This window comes from Drosophila albomicans, chromosome 3 (genome assembly GCF_009650485.2).
Source record: "Drosophila albomicans strain 15112-1751.03 chromosome 3, ASM965048v2, whole genome shotgun sequence".
In the NCBI taxonomy this organism is placed as follows: domain Eukaryota; kingdom Metazoa; phylum Arthropoda; class Insecta; order Diptera; family Drosophilidae; genus Drosophila; species Drosophila albomicans.
The window spans coordinates 45,826,017-45,843,347 of NC_047629.2; the positions used below are offsets into that span (position 1 = coordinate 45,826,017).

At 33.6% G+C, this 17,331-nt stretch overlaps 1 protein-coding gene across 1 annotated transcript; it reads left to right on the forward strand.

The window, feature by feature from the left end:
- Window positions 1-6,773: 6,773 nt before the first annotated feature.
- LOC117570333 (protein lin-28 homolog) lies at window positions 6,774-11,564 on the forward strand. The gene is made up of 5 exons (XM_034251884.2): window positions 6,774-7,031; window positions 9,561-9,679; window positions 9,747-9,895; window positions 10,969-11,125; window positions 11,202-11,564. Exons 1-5 carry the CDS (start codon window positions 6,986-6,988, stop codon window positions 11,283-11,285), a joined length of 555 nt encoding a protein of 184 aa, XP_034107775.1. The 5' UTR covers window positions 6,774-6,985; the 3' UTR covers window positions 11,286-11,564.
- Window positions 11,565-17,331: the final 5,767 nt, after the last annotated feature.

Sequence of the window (17,331 nt, forward strand, 5' to 3'; positions counted from 1 at the left end):
ACGTAACATTTAAGCTTATAATATTAATGAGGCTGACTAGCTGTTAAGTCTAATCTTAAATCTGTACTATATACAAAACATACATATATATCCACTATAATATACATACATACATATATATATACTGTAGCTAAATACCAGCTCTTAACTGTAAGGAACAACACCAATTCGTAACGTTTAAGTATTTCTCTCCCAAGAGGCACGCGCTGCGGAGCGCACGCGGCGTATACGTAATAACTTCTTTAATTATTTGCTGCTGCTGCTGCGTGCGTTCGCCTTTTTGTAAATCGGGGGTGTGGCTGTTCGCTGTTTTTGTGTGAGGGGGCGGCGCAGCGCGTGTTTTGGCCCGCTAATTGAGACTAAGACTATGCAAAATTGAACATTTTGTATTTTTGTATTCGATACAAAGACGCAAAAGAACAACATTTAGCGATAATCGTAGATTATACAATAGTATATTATATAGTATATAGTTTATATATGCATAGAATGTAATTGAGAATTTATAAGCATATGCAATATTTATATACGCATAATTCTAATTCTAATGACGGATGCAAATCCGAGGAGAACCTACATACATGGAAAATATAAAAACAAGATAATCAAAATTATAAAAAACAAAACAAAATACCCAAAATTGAATTTTTTATTTTTGTTCACTATTTCTTTGGTTTTCGCATTTTGGTTTTCTATGGTTGTTGGTTGTGATTTCGTTATATTTTCGGCAAGTTTTTCGCTTTACTTTATGTGCATTATGAAAATATTCAAAAGAAAAACAAAATCAAATACAATAAATAGCAAGTAATACTTTCCTATTTGTGAGACTGAGACTGAACGAATTACTATATACAATACAAATACATAACATACAAACATATATAAACTCTCTTACAACAACAAACAACAAAATCACATTCATTTGCCCCGCCCACTTTCGATATTTTACACCAAACAAAGGGAAATATTTTAGAAATGAACTTTTTTCACACGACAACAGGATTTTATTTTCATTCTTAATTTCTTTTCGAAATGCATTGTAACATATTCAATAAATATATATTATAGATATACATTAAAATATATATATATTTATAATAGCACACACGTTTGTAGTCGTAGTGAGACGAAGAAGAAGAGGAAGAGGAGATGCAACTTGTACAGTAAATTGAAATCTGTTTCAGGATTCAAAAAAAAGTGACGACAACACGTAAATTTAAATGGAGAATAAATGACTGCTTCTTAGTATTATAAGTGACTCTGATTTAGGTCAAACAAACAAACAAAAAACAAAACAAAAATCGAATCGAAATGATAGAAATCAAATCCAAATATATTGCATTATATGTATTTATTCGATAAGTATAATTATACTTGATATGTATGTCAACTTTTATTGCGAATCAATATTTCCCCCCCTTCCCCCATATATGTATCTGTATTTGTAACTCTATTTGTATCTGTATCTCTCTATCTGTATATTCTCTCATATATCTATTAAGTACATATAGAGTGCATGTAGAGCCTTTGTTATTCATCTATATATATATATAAATTATCACATATATTATATATATATATATATACATCTATATATCTATTTGATTGACTTGATTGTTTTTTGTATCCACAAATGTACAAAATTGGTTCTCATACACAATTAAAAAAAAAAACGCAGCGAATTTCATTTGCAATCATCATTCAAACGAGGAGGAAACAAAACATTGCAATTAAAACCTTAAATTAGTGATCGTATTTTGTTGAAATCCATTTAAAATGTTAGCGATATATACACACACACACATGCAGATGTCTCTGTCATTCACCCTTTATGCCACAATTGCAAAAAACAACACAATACAAAACAAAAAAAGAAAATAATAAACAGACGAAGAAGTGAAAGATGATCCATAATTGACTATATATATATATGCGTAAATCTAAAAATTATTAAACATTATTTGAACGCAACTTAAATTCCTATTAATTATATAAAATATCTCTAAAAATATCTCTAAATGAAAAACCACAATTAATAACAAGTACGAAACGAAATGACATAAATAAAAACAAAATATTTCATACTAAAATCAACAAGCGGCAAGTTTTATTTTATTTGGAAAATGTTGAAGAAAGCTATGGGCTAAATTATATAAAATGTTGAGAAAACGTTTACCAACAAGAAGTGCAAGAAAATTTATGTGATGTCTGAAGTTCACCATTTGTAGTTGAAAAATGTAAAGCATACTTTTAGGAGCAAACATTTCATAAAGATTTACATATTTACTTCTTTGGGATTCGCCATTCTTTATCCTTCAAAAGTTACTTACCATATTCTAAAATTCTAAATATTTGATTTTGATTTGAATTCATGAGACTATTCATATTTTGTTATGTTGTTAAAATAAAATGTATAAATTTATTTAATTGGGTTAAATGATAATTGAATATTATCGGAAAAGTAAGCGTTTCTTTTAACCAAATATATATATTGATTTGTACTTATTTTTAGTTCAGTACTAGATCACTTAATAATTAACATTCGACTAACAATAATAATTCTCTAACTGAGTAAAATTAGCATTGAATATTAACATGAAGGATTGAACAAAAAGACTTTCTTAGTAATCTTTAAGCCAAATTTCTTTTTATATAAGGATTTACATTTATAGTTTTTTATTATTATTTAAATAATTATTCCCTAATTGTCTTAAATCAATAATGAACAGAAATAGCAGAAATCCTTATCCTTATTCTTGAAATCGAATCTCACTTTATAAATTGATCAGTAGTTTTATTTTTGTTTGAAATTATTTATTATTAGAACTTTTTCAAGTTCAACAATTTCTTTTTAATTAGACGAAGCACATAAAATATTAATAGACTAATGTTAAGAATGGAATTCTTAGATATCTCATTTCATCTCTATGATTATTCCTTCAGCATTTTTCAGACCAAATATAATTCTGTAATTGGGTAAAACTAACACTGAATATTAGCTGGTTAAAGAAAAGGATTTCTCTCTAGACTTTAAGCCAGATCTCCCTTTTCATACGTCGATGTGTATTCTTAATCTTATTATTAGTATTCGAGCATTTTGCAGCTCAATAGTAATTTTTGTATTTATAACTCATTGTTTCATTCATCATTGTTTCAAGTGACCCTAATTGAAGCCAAAGACAGCTCAGAGGCGACACATCCTTGAACCAAGCTAGAGATGTTAATGGCAATTGCAGGACAAGTACTCACAGTTTTGCCCCCATTTTCCGTTTCCTTTTTGGGTATTTGTTTTCTTTTTTGCCGTTGTGCCGTGCCTTGCCCTGAGCGCTGTCAGTGGCAAATGGAAACATCAATCACGTGTCAATCACGAGTGAAAGTCGGATACTTGAATGCTCGCCTGTTATTGTGGCTCAATCGCAACAACAATAATCAGGCCTCCTGCTGAACATGCAAATTGTGTGTGCGTTCTGCCATAAAAAAAGGACACCGACAACAGCAGCAGCAGCGGAGATTATCACAAGCATGAGAGAGAGAGAGAGAGAGAGAGAGAGAGAGAGAGAGAGAGAGAGAGAGAAAGAGGAAAACTCGAGGTGCTGGGGCGGGTCAAACGCATGCTGCGGGGGGTGAACTGCAGTTGTTGCAACCAAGTTCCAACCACTTTGCATGCAACATGCAGTTTTATGATTACGATGAATTTTTGCATAGATTTCAGCTTTGATTTTGCCCCATTTAATGTCGAAGCGCGGCGCGAGTCGAATTTTTGTTTGGCAACGTTTTCATCTACTTAAAGCGGATTATTTTCCAGCATCCTTTGTCTGAGCGCGTGTCTGCTTTGGGCCGGAAATGCAGAGCGGGTCCTGCAATGGACAATGGTCCGTTCGTCCCTCTCTCCCTCCCTCCAGCTGTCCTGCGGACAGTGTCCTGGCAATTGCATTCACCATGTGCTCTGTGCTCTGTGCTCTGCCTTGTTAATCCTGTTCCAATTATGCGCATGTGAGTGCTTCGGCTTCGTATCCCTAATGGGCACTTTCCATTTTCATTTCTCTTATTGTGTCTGGACTCACACACACACACACACACACACACACACACAATAGAGAAACGAAAGGACTTGGCTGTCGGCAAAATATTGATTACAGCGCCCCTTTGAGCCAACGGTTATTCTCTCAATTCTCATTCTCTGCATCGCTGCAACGTTGTCAATGCCGAGTTCGCTGCTGTTGTTGTTTGCATTTATTAAAGATAAAAATCATACTGACCCTCGCCTGACCTCCGTCACTCACAGCAGCCGCCACAGCAAGGACTCGTGCTCTGATTCCATAAAAAACAACTAAACAAACATATGCCTATTAAATGCGCAAAAAATGAACTGGTCAAATATTTTGATCCACAACTGAAATAAGATTTTCTCGGCATAGATTTATTCGTTTTTAATTAAATTCAAGAAATGTATTACGAATTTTTAAATATATTTTTTACATTCAGAAACTGTTTGACATGTAATTATTTCAAATAATATTGATAAGAATTCAAAAGAATATTTAAACTAAGAAAAAAGTCAATTACAAATTCGTTTAATTAACGAAAGTGATTTTTGAATAAGCACACATAGACAATCTTATCCGAATCCTTGAAAGTTCTTAACTTAAAAAAGTTCTTAACTCTAGATTAGCAATCTTCTTTTCAATATAGATTTCGTTTCTCTGTGAACCCATTAATAAGTATTTTGTATAGAAAATAAATAAATAAGATTCTTTGGTCAACATTTTTATTTTAGAATAAGAAATGTCAGACAATAAAGAACAAAATAGGATCTATAGATCCTTAGAATTTCAATGAACAACAATTGAATAATTCAGTCTCATTCTTTTCACTCTATTTCTTTTGTATCCTGCACACACGTAAAACCGGTAGTAATAGAATATCTGATGGGACGTCTCGCTTTCATAATACACTCTTTGGTGACAATAACACTTGACTTCTCGATGACCAAGCTAGAGTGGAAATATAACTTTTTTATCTTTTTGAATGTTCCAATTTTCTGTCTTTTTTTAATATGAAAAATTGAATTTTGTCATTTAATAAACAGTTTAACATACATATTTATATCTAATTTAAATTAGTTTCGAAATCAAAATTTATTAAACAATTTAAAATACATAAGTATATCTAATTTATATGCAATGTTCAGTCACAATAAGCTTTGGAAACTTTCTGGGTTAATTGAAGTTATTAGTCGGATATGTAAACCTTCCTCAAATAATAATTTTATTTACACTTGTCTGCATTGTTTTTCTTAGACTTATATAAATACAGGTTTTCATATTATAATAATTTAAATGAAAATGTATATGAAAAAAATAATGTTAAATGTATATTAAATTTTATGAATTTGTTTAAATATCCTTTATTTTCTTATGATTAGCATTGTTTTATAAAAAATTACATCGCAAAAGTTATTACATTAATTGTTTAATTTAATTAAAGTAGTTTTGTTTGAAAATCTGCCAAAAGAAACACATTAGCAATAAACAGTTTTATTGATGCTCGTAAAAATGATAGAGAAACTATTTTCTTTTATGATTTTTCCTATTATTTTTAGAAAACTCTCAAGCTGCAAGCTGCACTTTTCGCATAAGTTTTGTCCATTTACCAAATCGCCAGAGTTTGACTCGCTTCATTGCTCAACCCCGCCTCAGATGCGCTGTCATCGAACACTTTGTGGCATTGGTCGACAATTTGGCATGCCACACAGCCGTGGCACGTGGCACATGATAAATTGCATCCATGTCCTGGGCAACAACAACAACAGCAACAAAAGCAGCAATTCGCCAACTGCTGTTGCAACAATGAGCGAGGGTAACATCGAAAAATGTGGCACGCGACATTAGCAATTTGTGTGCATAATCTTGCAACAGTCTCATGTTTCGGGGTGGCAAGTCCGCCCTTATGTGGCAGAGTGCGTGTGTGTGTGTGAGTGCCGTGCGGGTTGTTGTGCAGTTTTTTTATGCAATTTTTTTAGGGCCGCCAATCAGAGATTTCTCTGTGCGTTTTTTAAACCCTCCAAAAAAACAACTGAGCCTGAGCCTATCAGAAGTGGGCAGCAAATTTCACTATATACTATGTATATAAAGTGGGATGTATAACAGTTACATGCACTGTTATACGGCAGTAGAACAGCACATCATCCTGAGCTAAGCCGCAGATACTTTTCGAAAACTCGCATGTGCGTACAGTTGGAATTTGTATCTCGAAACGCAGATAAATATTTTTGGGCATCGAAAACTCGCGCTCTCTAAAATTGTGCGTTCTCTCATATAAATGCTCTCTCTCTCTCTCTGTCGCTCTCTCGCTCATTCATATGCTAAACGCTGCGCTCTCGCTTTAGCATGCGATCGCAACGTAAAGTATCTGTGAGATACACTTACGCTGCTTACGTTTCATGCTCACCACAAAGCGACTCGACTCAAATGTTTTTCCACACGCACACACACGCTCATGAATATCTCACTCACACACTTATTCACACACTCACACTCACACATTCAAACACTCATTTCGGGTACTCATCATGTGCGTCGCCGTTTGAATATTGTTTTGAAGATACAGCTACATTTTTCGGCCTGTCTGCTTGCGTGTGTGTGCATGTAGCTGTATCTATGTGACCGTGTGAGCGCATGTGTGTGTGCTCGGAAAGTGTGGCCTTCCTAGAAATAGTAAAACGCAACACACAATTCAGTTTGACGAAGTGCGTCGTGCGCAGCGGCAGCGTTTTTCCAACTATTTCAATTTCGATTTCGTCTTTCGATTTCCACATTGTGTTCTTTCGTGTGTGTATCTGCAACTGCAACAGCGAGTAGTGAGTGCAACTGTGTGTGTGTTCAGAAGAAAACTATCTACATTTCTGTGTAAAATGCAGTCAACGTGAAACGAAGCAAAACAAATTCAATTAAAGCGCAACAATCAATAAAAATTCAAACGAAATATGGAGCATACTCAAGTGGACTTAATCAGCAATTCTTCAGCGCCAGGTAAAAGTTTACATCCCCCTCTTGGGACTTCCCCCTCTCCTAAACGGTATCCAAATAGCGTATCCAAAACAGAAAGAGCAAAAACAAGTTTCACTTTTGTTTATGTCGCCAGCACAGAAAAACAAAAAGTCGACGTAAAAATATCTTATCAAACTCGCCGCTGATTGGCCACAGCGATCGCTGCTCTCATTCTCTGTTTTTTTTTGTTTTGCTCTTTTTTATGTACTGCGCAGTTCGTTTTTTCTTTTCCGCATTTTGTGTTTTGCTTTTGCCATTCGACACATTTTTATTGGCAAATTCTCTATATACTTCTTTTTTTCTGGGCTCAACCCTCGATCAACCCTCGAAGCGTGCTTTCAAATCGCAAATCGCAAACACTATCACTCCCCCCCTCGTCACGAAGCATCCCCTGCTACATCCCTCATGGTCAGCAGTTGCATACTGCATTATTATAAACCGCCCTCTCGCTGTTGTCCAGCCAAAAAATATCAGCTTAGCATAGAATTACTTTTACAGCTTGACCAATTTCTGCTTCAACGATTTTTTCCATAATTTTCTTACAATATTTTTACCACTCGTTACAAAACTCGTTTCGTATTTTTTTTTGGCGCTTCTTTTCTCAGTTTTATACTTGAACGATTTTCCATCAACAATTAAGCGCTAATCATGTTAATAGACAAGTTTCCCAGCGCACTCAGCTATGCGGTGGTTGAATTTGAGACCCAAAATGCAAACGAAAGATCTTCATCTACATTTACATGCCGATCAACTAATTGAGATACTTTACAACAAGCAGTTGCGGACGAGTTGTCAAAGAAAATACTAATTGAAATTTGTTGGAAGAGAAGCTAAAGAAATGTTTTACAATAAAAATACTAATTAAAGATTCTTAGAATAACATCTAATGGAAAACTGAATTTAAATTTTGTTGCTAAAGGTCTAGAAAATACTAATTGAAAGTGCTGAGAATAAAAGCTAAAGGAATATTTTAAAATTTGAAATATTAATTAAAACTACTTTGAAAAAAATCTAAAGAAATATTTTCCAAATATTCTGAAAAATACTAATTAAAACTGTTTCTAACAAAATATTTTGGAATTTAAGAATACTGGAAAAATGCTAAACAAATAGTTTACCATTTGCAAATAATGGAAAAATTGGAATTAAATTGTTTTGAGAGAGAGTTTGAAAAATAGTAAACAATTTGAAAATACTAATCGAAACTCCTTTCAAAGTACTCTACAGATATATTTTACATTTTGAAAATACAATAAGTATAAGAAACTGCTTTGGAAGAACTCTTAAGTAATACTTCACATTTTGAAAATACTGTAAAAATACTAATTGCAACTACTTCGAAAGAAATATAAAATTACAGATTACATTTCGAAAATACTAATTAAAATTGCTACGAAAAAAATATTTTACATAATTAAAATACTGAAAAAATACTAAGTGAAACTGCTCGGAAAGACAGATGAAAACTTGAGCTCTGTAACTGAAACCTCAGTTTATCTTCAGAAAGATCAAAGGTTGCATATTGGCTGATCTTATTTGAGAAAAGAAATCCCATTGAAATCTATTTAGAGATTTCATAGACAGCTGACGGAGACAATTGGAAACAGATTTTTCACAAATACTAAATTAGATTTCTAGGTTTGTCTTGACAAATTTAAATAGCTAAAGAGATGCTCCAATTACCGAAGATACATAAGTGCATTTCGAACATTTTAGTAATTCCAGATGTCAGTTCATTGTAACTTCTTCAAAAGTATTTGAAGTATTTTCATTATCATTTTCGAATACTTTGAAAAATTTCACTTTCCCAGCCATAAGCAACAAATGTTTCAATAAGAAAAATAAGTTGTGATAAGTTTTCCACCCTCAAGAAGTGCACGTATGTATTTTCAGATAAGAGCTATCAGCTCGATGAGTGAGTGAGTGAGTGGCCAGAGTATCTGTGTTGTATCTTTGAGATACTCCTAAGCAAACGACAGCTAAAGATAAGCATGAACTGAAAATGGAACGCACAACTCGCTGTGGAAAAACGAAGTTATGAATGAGCACAACAAATGAATGGGAATGTTTACGTATGCGTGCGTGTGTGTGAGTGTGTGAGACTATTTGTAGATGAAACTCACGCATGCCATAGATAAAGAAATGAATACCCAAAAATAAAATGTGGAAGAAGCAGCAGAACAACAGCCAACAACAACAACTCCAATTTCGGATGGCATTCACTTCAATCGCCTTATTCCGCTCCAGCTCTCTCCTCAAGCATTTCTAATAAAAACCTGTTTGAGATTGTGATAGAGTTTTTTCTATATTTTATTTGTTACCTTGCGGCAAATGGGACAAGGACACGCTGCCTCTATTTTCGAGTTGTTCAGCTGCTGCCTCATTTGAATAACAAAAACTCATACGAAACTGCAGCCTGTCTGCGCGCAGGATATTCTTAATTGAACCCGAACTTCCCTACACTGTCCTGCATACGATTCTCTAAATTCAATCCGTTTCTTATAATTACAGCGAGTCCTGGCGAGGAATGCGGCTGTGTGCGTCTGGGCAAATGCAAATGGTTCAACGTGGCCAAAGGTTGGGGTTTTCTCACGCCCAACGACGGCGGCCAAGAAGTCTTTGTGCATCAGGTGAACTTACAATACTTTCTCACTTTGCCTATCACAACTTAATATATTTTATTCCCTCACTTAACAGAGTGTTATACAAATGGCTGGCTTTCGCTCGCTGGGCGAACAGGAGGAAGTCGAGTTCGAGTGTCAGCGCACGGCGCGCGGTTTGGAGGCGACTCGCGTCTCGGGGAGACAGGGCGAGAATTGCCATGGCAGCACCTACAGGCCACGAATGTAAGTATACTTTACTACCTTAAAATTTTAAGTGACTAATAATAAATAAATAGATTATAAGTTTATTTATTTCTGTATTTTATTATTTATAATCTTTCTGTAATAAATACAGTTGTGTAGCAAAATATTGACAGTCTAAATATAAGTTAGTGACAAACGGATAAGTATGTTACGTATGTACGTTATACATAGGAAAAGGTATCATTAACACTATAAAGACTTTTCTTATAATATTATTGAATAATGTACATTATTCTTACTATCCACATCTTACACACTACTAAAGTTATAGTTTTAAGATCTAGGGGTTAAAATTATTTATGTTACATGCAAATTTAAACTGTTTTCCATTTCTTCCACACCTCTTTATGCTCCCAAAATGAAAGGAAATATGAAAGTAAGGCAATTTTTGTGTGCATAAAATTATATCGTTTGCTCATAATTATAAAACTCTATTCATAGAAATAACTTTGAAAATATTAATAATATATAATTTCGGTTAAATACTACATAAGTAACATACATTGTATAGTATAAATGGTTAAATGATCTTTTAAACTAAAATGACTTTAAAATTATGAGAATATTAACATGCCTTGGCTTTGTACCTTGCATGGTAGAATTATTATTTAGAATAAGAATTAAATATGTCGACTTAAGTTCTGTGGCGTAAAGTTCTGATGCTTAATTATTATGTATAAAAGTTTTATACATTTTTTTATAAGAAGTTCATAATTATTATATATTTTTATAAGAAACTTATTTAGTTTTATGGAGCGCAAACTTGGCACTTTATTGGTTTATAAAAAATTATAGTATGCTAAGTAAATAAATATTAAAATATCAATCATAAATATACATTTCTAGTTATTAAATACTTTTTTATAGAGTCAAATGGGTTTTAATAGTTTTGCTTTAGATATTTATAAAAATATTAGAATTATAGCTTAGAATAGAATTGTGTAGTATGATAATATATCTATACCAACTTTGGTTTTTTCGGCATAGAAAATTGAGTAGTATTCTCCTTATAATCCATAATCTAACTTATTCACATCTTATTTTCGCCGCAGCAATCGCAAAACTCGCCGCATGCGGTGCTACAACTGCGGCGAATTCGCCAATCACATTGCCTCGGAGTGCGCGCAAGGACCTCAGCCAAAGCGCTGCCATCGCTGTCGCAGCGAGGACCATTTGCACGCCGACTGCCCGCATCGCAACGCAACTGTGGTGAGTAACGAAGGAAACAAAAGACAATTCTGAATAGACAACAAAGCTTTTGGTGTCCTGAACTTTTTTTTTACAGACACAAACCGAACGGAGCAGGAGCAAAAGCATCACCAGCATAGAGGAAGCAGTGGAAGCTTTAACTGTGTCCACAACTCCCTAGCCCCAGAAAGAAAAAGCTTCAACTAGCTATCGGGCAATATATGAAGTTCAAAACTTGTACAAAAAAACGCATTGAAATCAAAGAGAAACGTACAACAAAACAAAAAAAAAAAAAACATAAATAACAAACTACCTCTAAGTGCAGTCATTTTCGTATGCGAAACTCTAGATATTAGATATAGCTCTGGATGCCACAATCACGAAGTACAAAATAATATAGTTGGAAAGGCATCCGCGAGTTGTAGTACTTAGTTCTTTAAGCTCTAGCTCCTAAGTATTTTGTGTACAATGCAAATAAAGAATAAACTAAAGGCCATTTAATGAATAGCAAAAACTTAATTTCATTCTTTTTAATTCTTTGAGCAGAATGGGAAATTTTTGGATTCGATCTTTTTTTAACATTTAAAAACACAGGTTAAAGTTTTTTCTGAAAGAATATTATTGAATACTTTTTAAGGAAAGTTTGAATTTCTTTATTTATTCTGCTTTAGAATTCGTTATCAAATATTTTCTGGTACCGTTTTTATATTTACATACGTCTAGTAATCAGATGAGTCCTTCATTTAAAATTTACTAGAAAAATTGAATTAGAAAATTAAATTCTCCTTGTGTAACTATAGATAGTTATCTGGAGTTTCTTATTTTTCAACTTTACAGAATGTCTGCTATATACAATTTTGTACTTAAAATCTCATTTTTTGGGAAAATTGAAATATAATTATGTATGCTAAGACTTTCTTGCTTTTTTTAATAAATTAATCAACTTAAAATCTAAAATATATATTTTATGCACCCCTTACAAAAATATTTTATCCCTTGGATATCTTTAAGCTACATATTTTGACAGAATAATAAGAAATCGTTATTGTTTCTGTGGCTTAAATTCAATATTGATTGTTTTCGTGACATCAACCCCAAGAAAATTGATTCGCTTTGTGAATACATCCCTAGACAAATTGATCTTCGATTCGCATATTTAATTTTGAGACACATTTCTTCAAATTATCATCATTTATTATCATTGTTCTCATGCAACAATTGTACCTACATATTGTAGTAAAATCCTTATGGGAAACGCAGATTATAATACTCCGAGCAATTTTTCTTTAGTCCACCTTTTTTGAAAATCTTTGTATGAAATATGTCTTATGCAAATTTGAATATTGTCTTTTTTGATTATATAGTTTTAATTTGAAAATATAATCCTTTAGATTTGAAAATTTATAGAATTCTGTCCGAATTAATCTATTTCTTTGGTTGGCTATTAAGATAAACTCTTAAAAAAAAAAAAACAAGAATTCTTATAATATGCTGAATATGATATACTTTTTTTTTAACGTGTGTACCATAAAATTATATAAATTAATTTAAATTATGCTTTGCATAAGAAGTCTATCCAAAATAGAATCAATATTTCCCAATCATATTCCTAAACGTTTTTGTTTACTTCTTTAAAAATTCGTATAATACGCTGAATACAAAAATAAAAAAAAAAACGTGCTAAAATCAAGAATAAAAACTTGGTTTGAGGTTGTTTGATGTCAAAATTGAACCAAGAAAATCCAGATTTGCAATCTTTTTTTCAAACTACAATAAAACTTTCTTGAATCAAAATTGTATTCTTATGGTAAAATAAGATGTTTTCAATCTTATAATGCAAATTTAGCACAAAAATCTAGATTTAAACTTTTTTCTACCTAAAAATCGAAATCGAAAAATTCGAAAATTAAGATTTTTCAATCTAGCTTTGGTTCTCCGTGTGTACTTTTGTTTTGAAAGTGTATTTCCATAGATGTATAGTATTTTTTATCATTTATGTAAATTATGTTTAGTATAGCATATAAATTTACCTGAAATATTCTGGATTTTCCACCGTGCAAAGCTTTGTCCTGAGAGCGTTAAATCTCGGCACACAAACGGTAGTAATAAGCACACAGAGAGTTAGGCGGACAAAAACACACATCCCTCCTCTCCCATCTCCCGCAGAGGATAACTGTGATAAGAAAGCTCTGGCCGAGTCACGTGCTGAGCGTGGACACAATAACAAAGCGCGAAGCTTTTTTTGGGGCTGCCAACAACAACGAGCAGCAGCGAAATCACCATGAAAACGCAGAATCATTGTAGCACATGCGAAAGCGCGTCGGGCCCCTTTGGCGTTGTGGTCCTCGTGGTGCCCCACGATGAGGCCCTTGCCACATGGCATGGCATGGAAAGTGAAATAACAGCAGCAGCAGCAGCAGCAGCAGTAGGAGCAACAACAATAAGGATATTGTGCGAGGACACGCACACGAGAGGTGAAAGTTGCGCTCTTTCTCTCACTCAACTCGACTCGACTCGACTCGTCGTGACTCGCCACACGACTCTCTGGGCGAGGGCGAATATCCCTTTCGGCTGTGTGTCCTTTGCCCTCTTACCTCCCATTTTTTTTGTTTTTGTTTTTGTCGCGGTTGAAATTGGAATTCTTTTGCTGCTGCTGCTGCTGCTGCTGGCAACAACAATGAGCGCAGCAGCAGCAGCAGCTTTTTGCAACATTGTTCGCTTCTCTTTTTGGCGCGTGGCCACGAATACCTTGGCCAGGATGTGGCTGAGCACACATCCAGAAGGATGCAACTGCCTTTGCCGCGAGGACGCAACGCCACACACACAGACACACACACACACACAGCACACAGCAAGCCAAAAAATCTCGAGAGTCGAGACTCTCGGACTCAGTCTCAGTTTATCTCTGCCAGAGAATTGTTGTGTGTGCAACGCGGCGGATGGATTTAAACAATCCAAACTAAAAACACAAAAACACAAAAAAAAAACAAGCGACAAAGCATCAGCAACTAAAGCTAAAAACAACAACAATAAGAGAAATCAAATAATTTACATCAATAAACAAATAAACAATAATAAATAACTTCGACAACAACAAGAATTTTAACCAAAGTTAACAAAGCGTTTCAGCAACAAAAACAAAAGAAAAAAAAAACATTTGTAACACATTTTTTGCATATGAAATTAAAAATAAATAAATAACAACAGCAACAATAAGCAAAGAAAATAATCATTTTTTAAGCATATATTACAAATAAATAAAAGTTTATCAAAATAATCAAACAAAATGCGCAAATTTATTCAAGGTTGCAAAAAATGTTTTTTAAGTTTTTTTATACGACATTTTTCAACATTCTTGCAATAAGCAAATGAAGTAAGTGAACTGTCACAGTGTGCGTGTGTGTGTGTGTGAGTGTGTTAATGTATGTGTGTGTGTGTGAGTGTGTCAATGTGTGTTTGCGACGCAGCTGGGAAATGGCCCGAAAAATACGCGTAATAAAAAAACAAAGGCAGCTAGAAATTCAATTGCAATTCGAAAAGGACAATAACAAAAGCAATCAGCACAACAATCACAGCACAAACACACACACACACCAGCACACACACACTCACACATCCAAACACTCTCTCACAGTTACGTACAGTTTACATTTACATGTCGGTCGCTGTTAAGGCAGCGCCTGTTATGTAATATCCTGTTTCTGAAGCTGTCGCCTGTCATGTTACAAGCTCCAGCAGGAGGCGAGGCGAGGCGAGCTTCACATGTGTGTTAGTGTGTGTGAGTGTGTGTGTGAGGTCGTGTTGCGGGGGCGTGGCATGCACCTCAGTTTACTACTAAAATGATTTATACACTGGCAAACGCTACACGGGCACGGCATTGAGACATTAACACATCGAAGGACGAAGGACGAACGACGACGCAGGACAACGCAGCAACGCAGTGATCCTTTTAAATATTAGATATGCCACAAAAATAGAGGCACGACGGGCGTGTCGCATTTAAAACGCACATGCAAATTTAGTGACACTAATTCGATGAGCAATCGCTAATATTACGCATACGCCGCATTGGTTGCGTCGAAGGTCGTTGCGAGATTTTTCGCTGTCGCTCCGTCGCTCAGTCGCTGCCAGCGCCTAATTAATGAAATGTGTGTCATAATGCGACAGACAGTTAGTAGGTCAAGTGGATTGAGGGTTGAGGTTGAGGGCCAAACTCTTTCCTTGGCCCAACCCCGTTCTTCTTCTTCTGCTGCTGCTGTTTCGTCTTCTTCTTCTCTTCTCTCCCTACACCTTTTTTGAGCATTAGAAAAACGAGCAGCGACAACGACAACGACGACGACGATGCGAGTAAAAGTTAAGTAAATAAATAGAAGGGCGTGTGCTGCTGTTTGGCCAACTTCTTCGCTGGCCCCAAAATGGGCGCAGCACTTTGGCTTAGAGAGCTCTCGTGGCTTGAGCTTAGCCATTGGATAATAAATGGCAACTGGGATGCACACACACACACTCACACACACACACACACACACATAGCCCAGCCAAATTGATAGATAATTATTAGTGTCATTCAAGGAGCACGCTTCACGTTCGCTCCTCTCTCAAACACTCGACCTTGCCTCATCGGATTGTCAGTTTGTCAGCTTAGAAGTTATGCTGATGCCTCTTTAAATGTCACACATATATCTTCAGCCTTAAGACGCCTATTTCTTATAGCTGTCATTGAAATGGGGCGAACAAAAAAAATCGACAAATAATTACTTTGCCTAAGTTGCGCTTTGTTTTTTTTTTTTTTGGGTTTCGTAACTATTTTTCATTCGAATACAAATTGCACTATATATATCTTTGCTAAAACTATTTAAGTGATGTCAGTCGAGAATTAAATGTGTGTAAAGAAAATCAGATAGGTAGATCATAAAGTGATTGGGTTGGTAAATAAGTTTTTGTTTGGGAAACTGGTTTAGAAATATTAATTTAGCAATCAAATTTTGCAAGTTAAAATCTATTATTTTTAAAAATGAATATGTAGGATCAAAATACAAAAAAAAAGAAATAGAAAAGTATAAAAATAAATAGTCCTTGTAAAATCTCATTTAAGGGTCAAAACACATATTATTGTAGAACTAAAATAAATATAAATAAAAAAGTAGGTAAATAAAATAATATCAATGACAAAATATATAATAAATTAAAATACAATAAAATAGATGTTTTCTAGAGTAAAAACAAAATGACATATCAAAAAAATTAGAATAGAAATGAATATAAATAAATAATATTTTAAATATTTCAAAATAATATATAATAAAAAAAATACATATTTTGTCAGAGTAAATCTAGAAAGAAATGGAAAACTATACAAGTAAAAAATGAATTTAAAAATATTAGCTTAAGCGCTTAAAATACATTTTTTTTTAGAAATCAAATGGAAATTAATAGAAAAATAAATCAGTAACTAAAGTCTAGTAAAATGTTTATATAAACAATGAAAATATATGAGTCGTTAAAAATAAAATTTAAAGGAAAATAATATATTCATATATGTGTATATTATTTTAAATAGTTGCAATATATATTCACTAATTCTTTCAATATTATTATGTAAAAATAAAGTAGAAAGGAATTTAAAAAATGTAAAATATCCAAGTGTTTTAAAAATATTTTTGGTAGAAGGTTTAAGCATAGATTTTACTAGGAATGAAGTGGAAGGAATACATAAATAAAGTCTCTTAAAAATATATATTTTTAAGTGTTTAGTCTACGGCACGCAAAAGTTGTAAATCTAAATAATAAATCAGTCTCGCAAGTTGTTCACTTTACAATCTAATTGTTATTATATTCGTATTCTCGTACTATCATATATAACTAAGCAAATCTGTCTAACTGTCTTTGCACCTCACCTTTCACAATTCACCTAACTTTGTTTTAAATTTAAGAATTTCTTGCAATCACACGAAAATAATAATCACAATAAATTTAACTAATTTTTGGTATCCTGCATAGGATAATTAATAATTACTCCAATTCATTCTGGCATGTGTTTCAAATGACAGCAAATGGCAAATTTTCAATGTTAAACAATGCAATACTAAAACGGTTAATGTTCCAATAATCTTAACTAAACACAATTTGTACAAAGATTTAATTCAAACATCATGTCTAAGTAAAACTAAAAACTACAAATTAAACAAGAACAACAAAAATTAAAAACAAAAACCAAGTGCCAAACGACA

Bases quoted from the DNA above. Each gene is read 5' to 3' on its own strand.
- LOC117570333 (XM_034251884.2), top strand. From the start codon at position 6,986: ATGGAGCATACTCAAGTGGACTTAATCAGCAATTCTTCAGCGCCAG. The intron at 7,032-9,560 runs GTAAAAGTTTAC...TTATAATTACAG, and splicing joins CAGCAATTCTTCAGCGCCAG to CGAGTCCTGGCGAGGAATGC. The intron at 9,896-10,968 runs GTAAGTATACTT...TTTTCGCCGCAG, and splicing joins AGCACCTACAGGCCACGAAT to CAATCGCAAAACTCGCCGCA.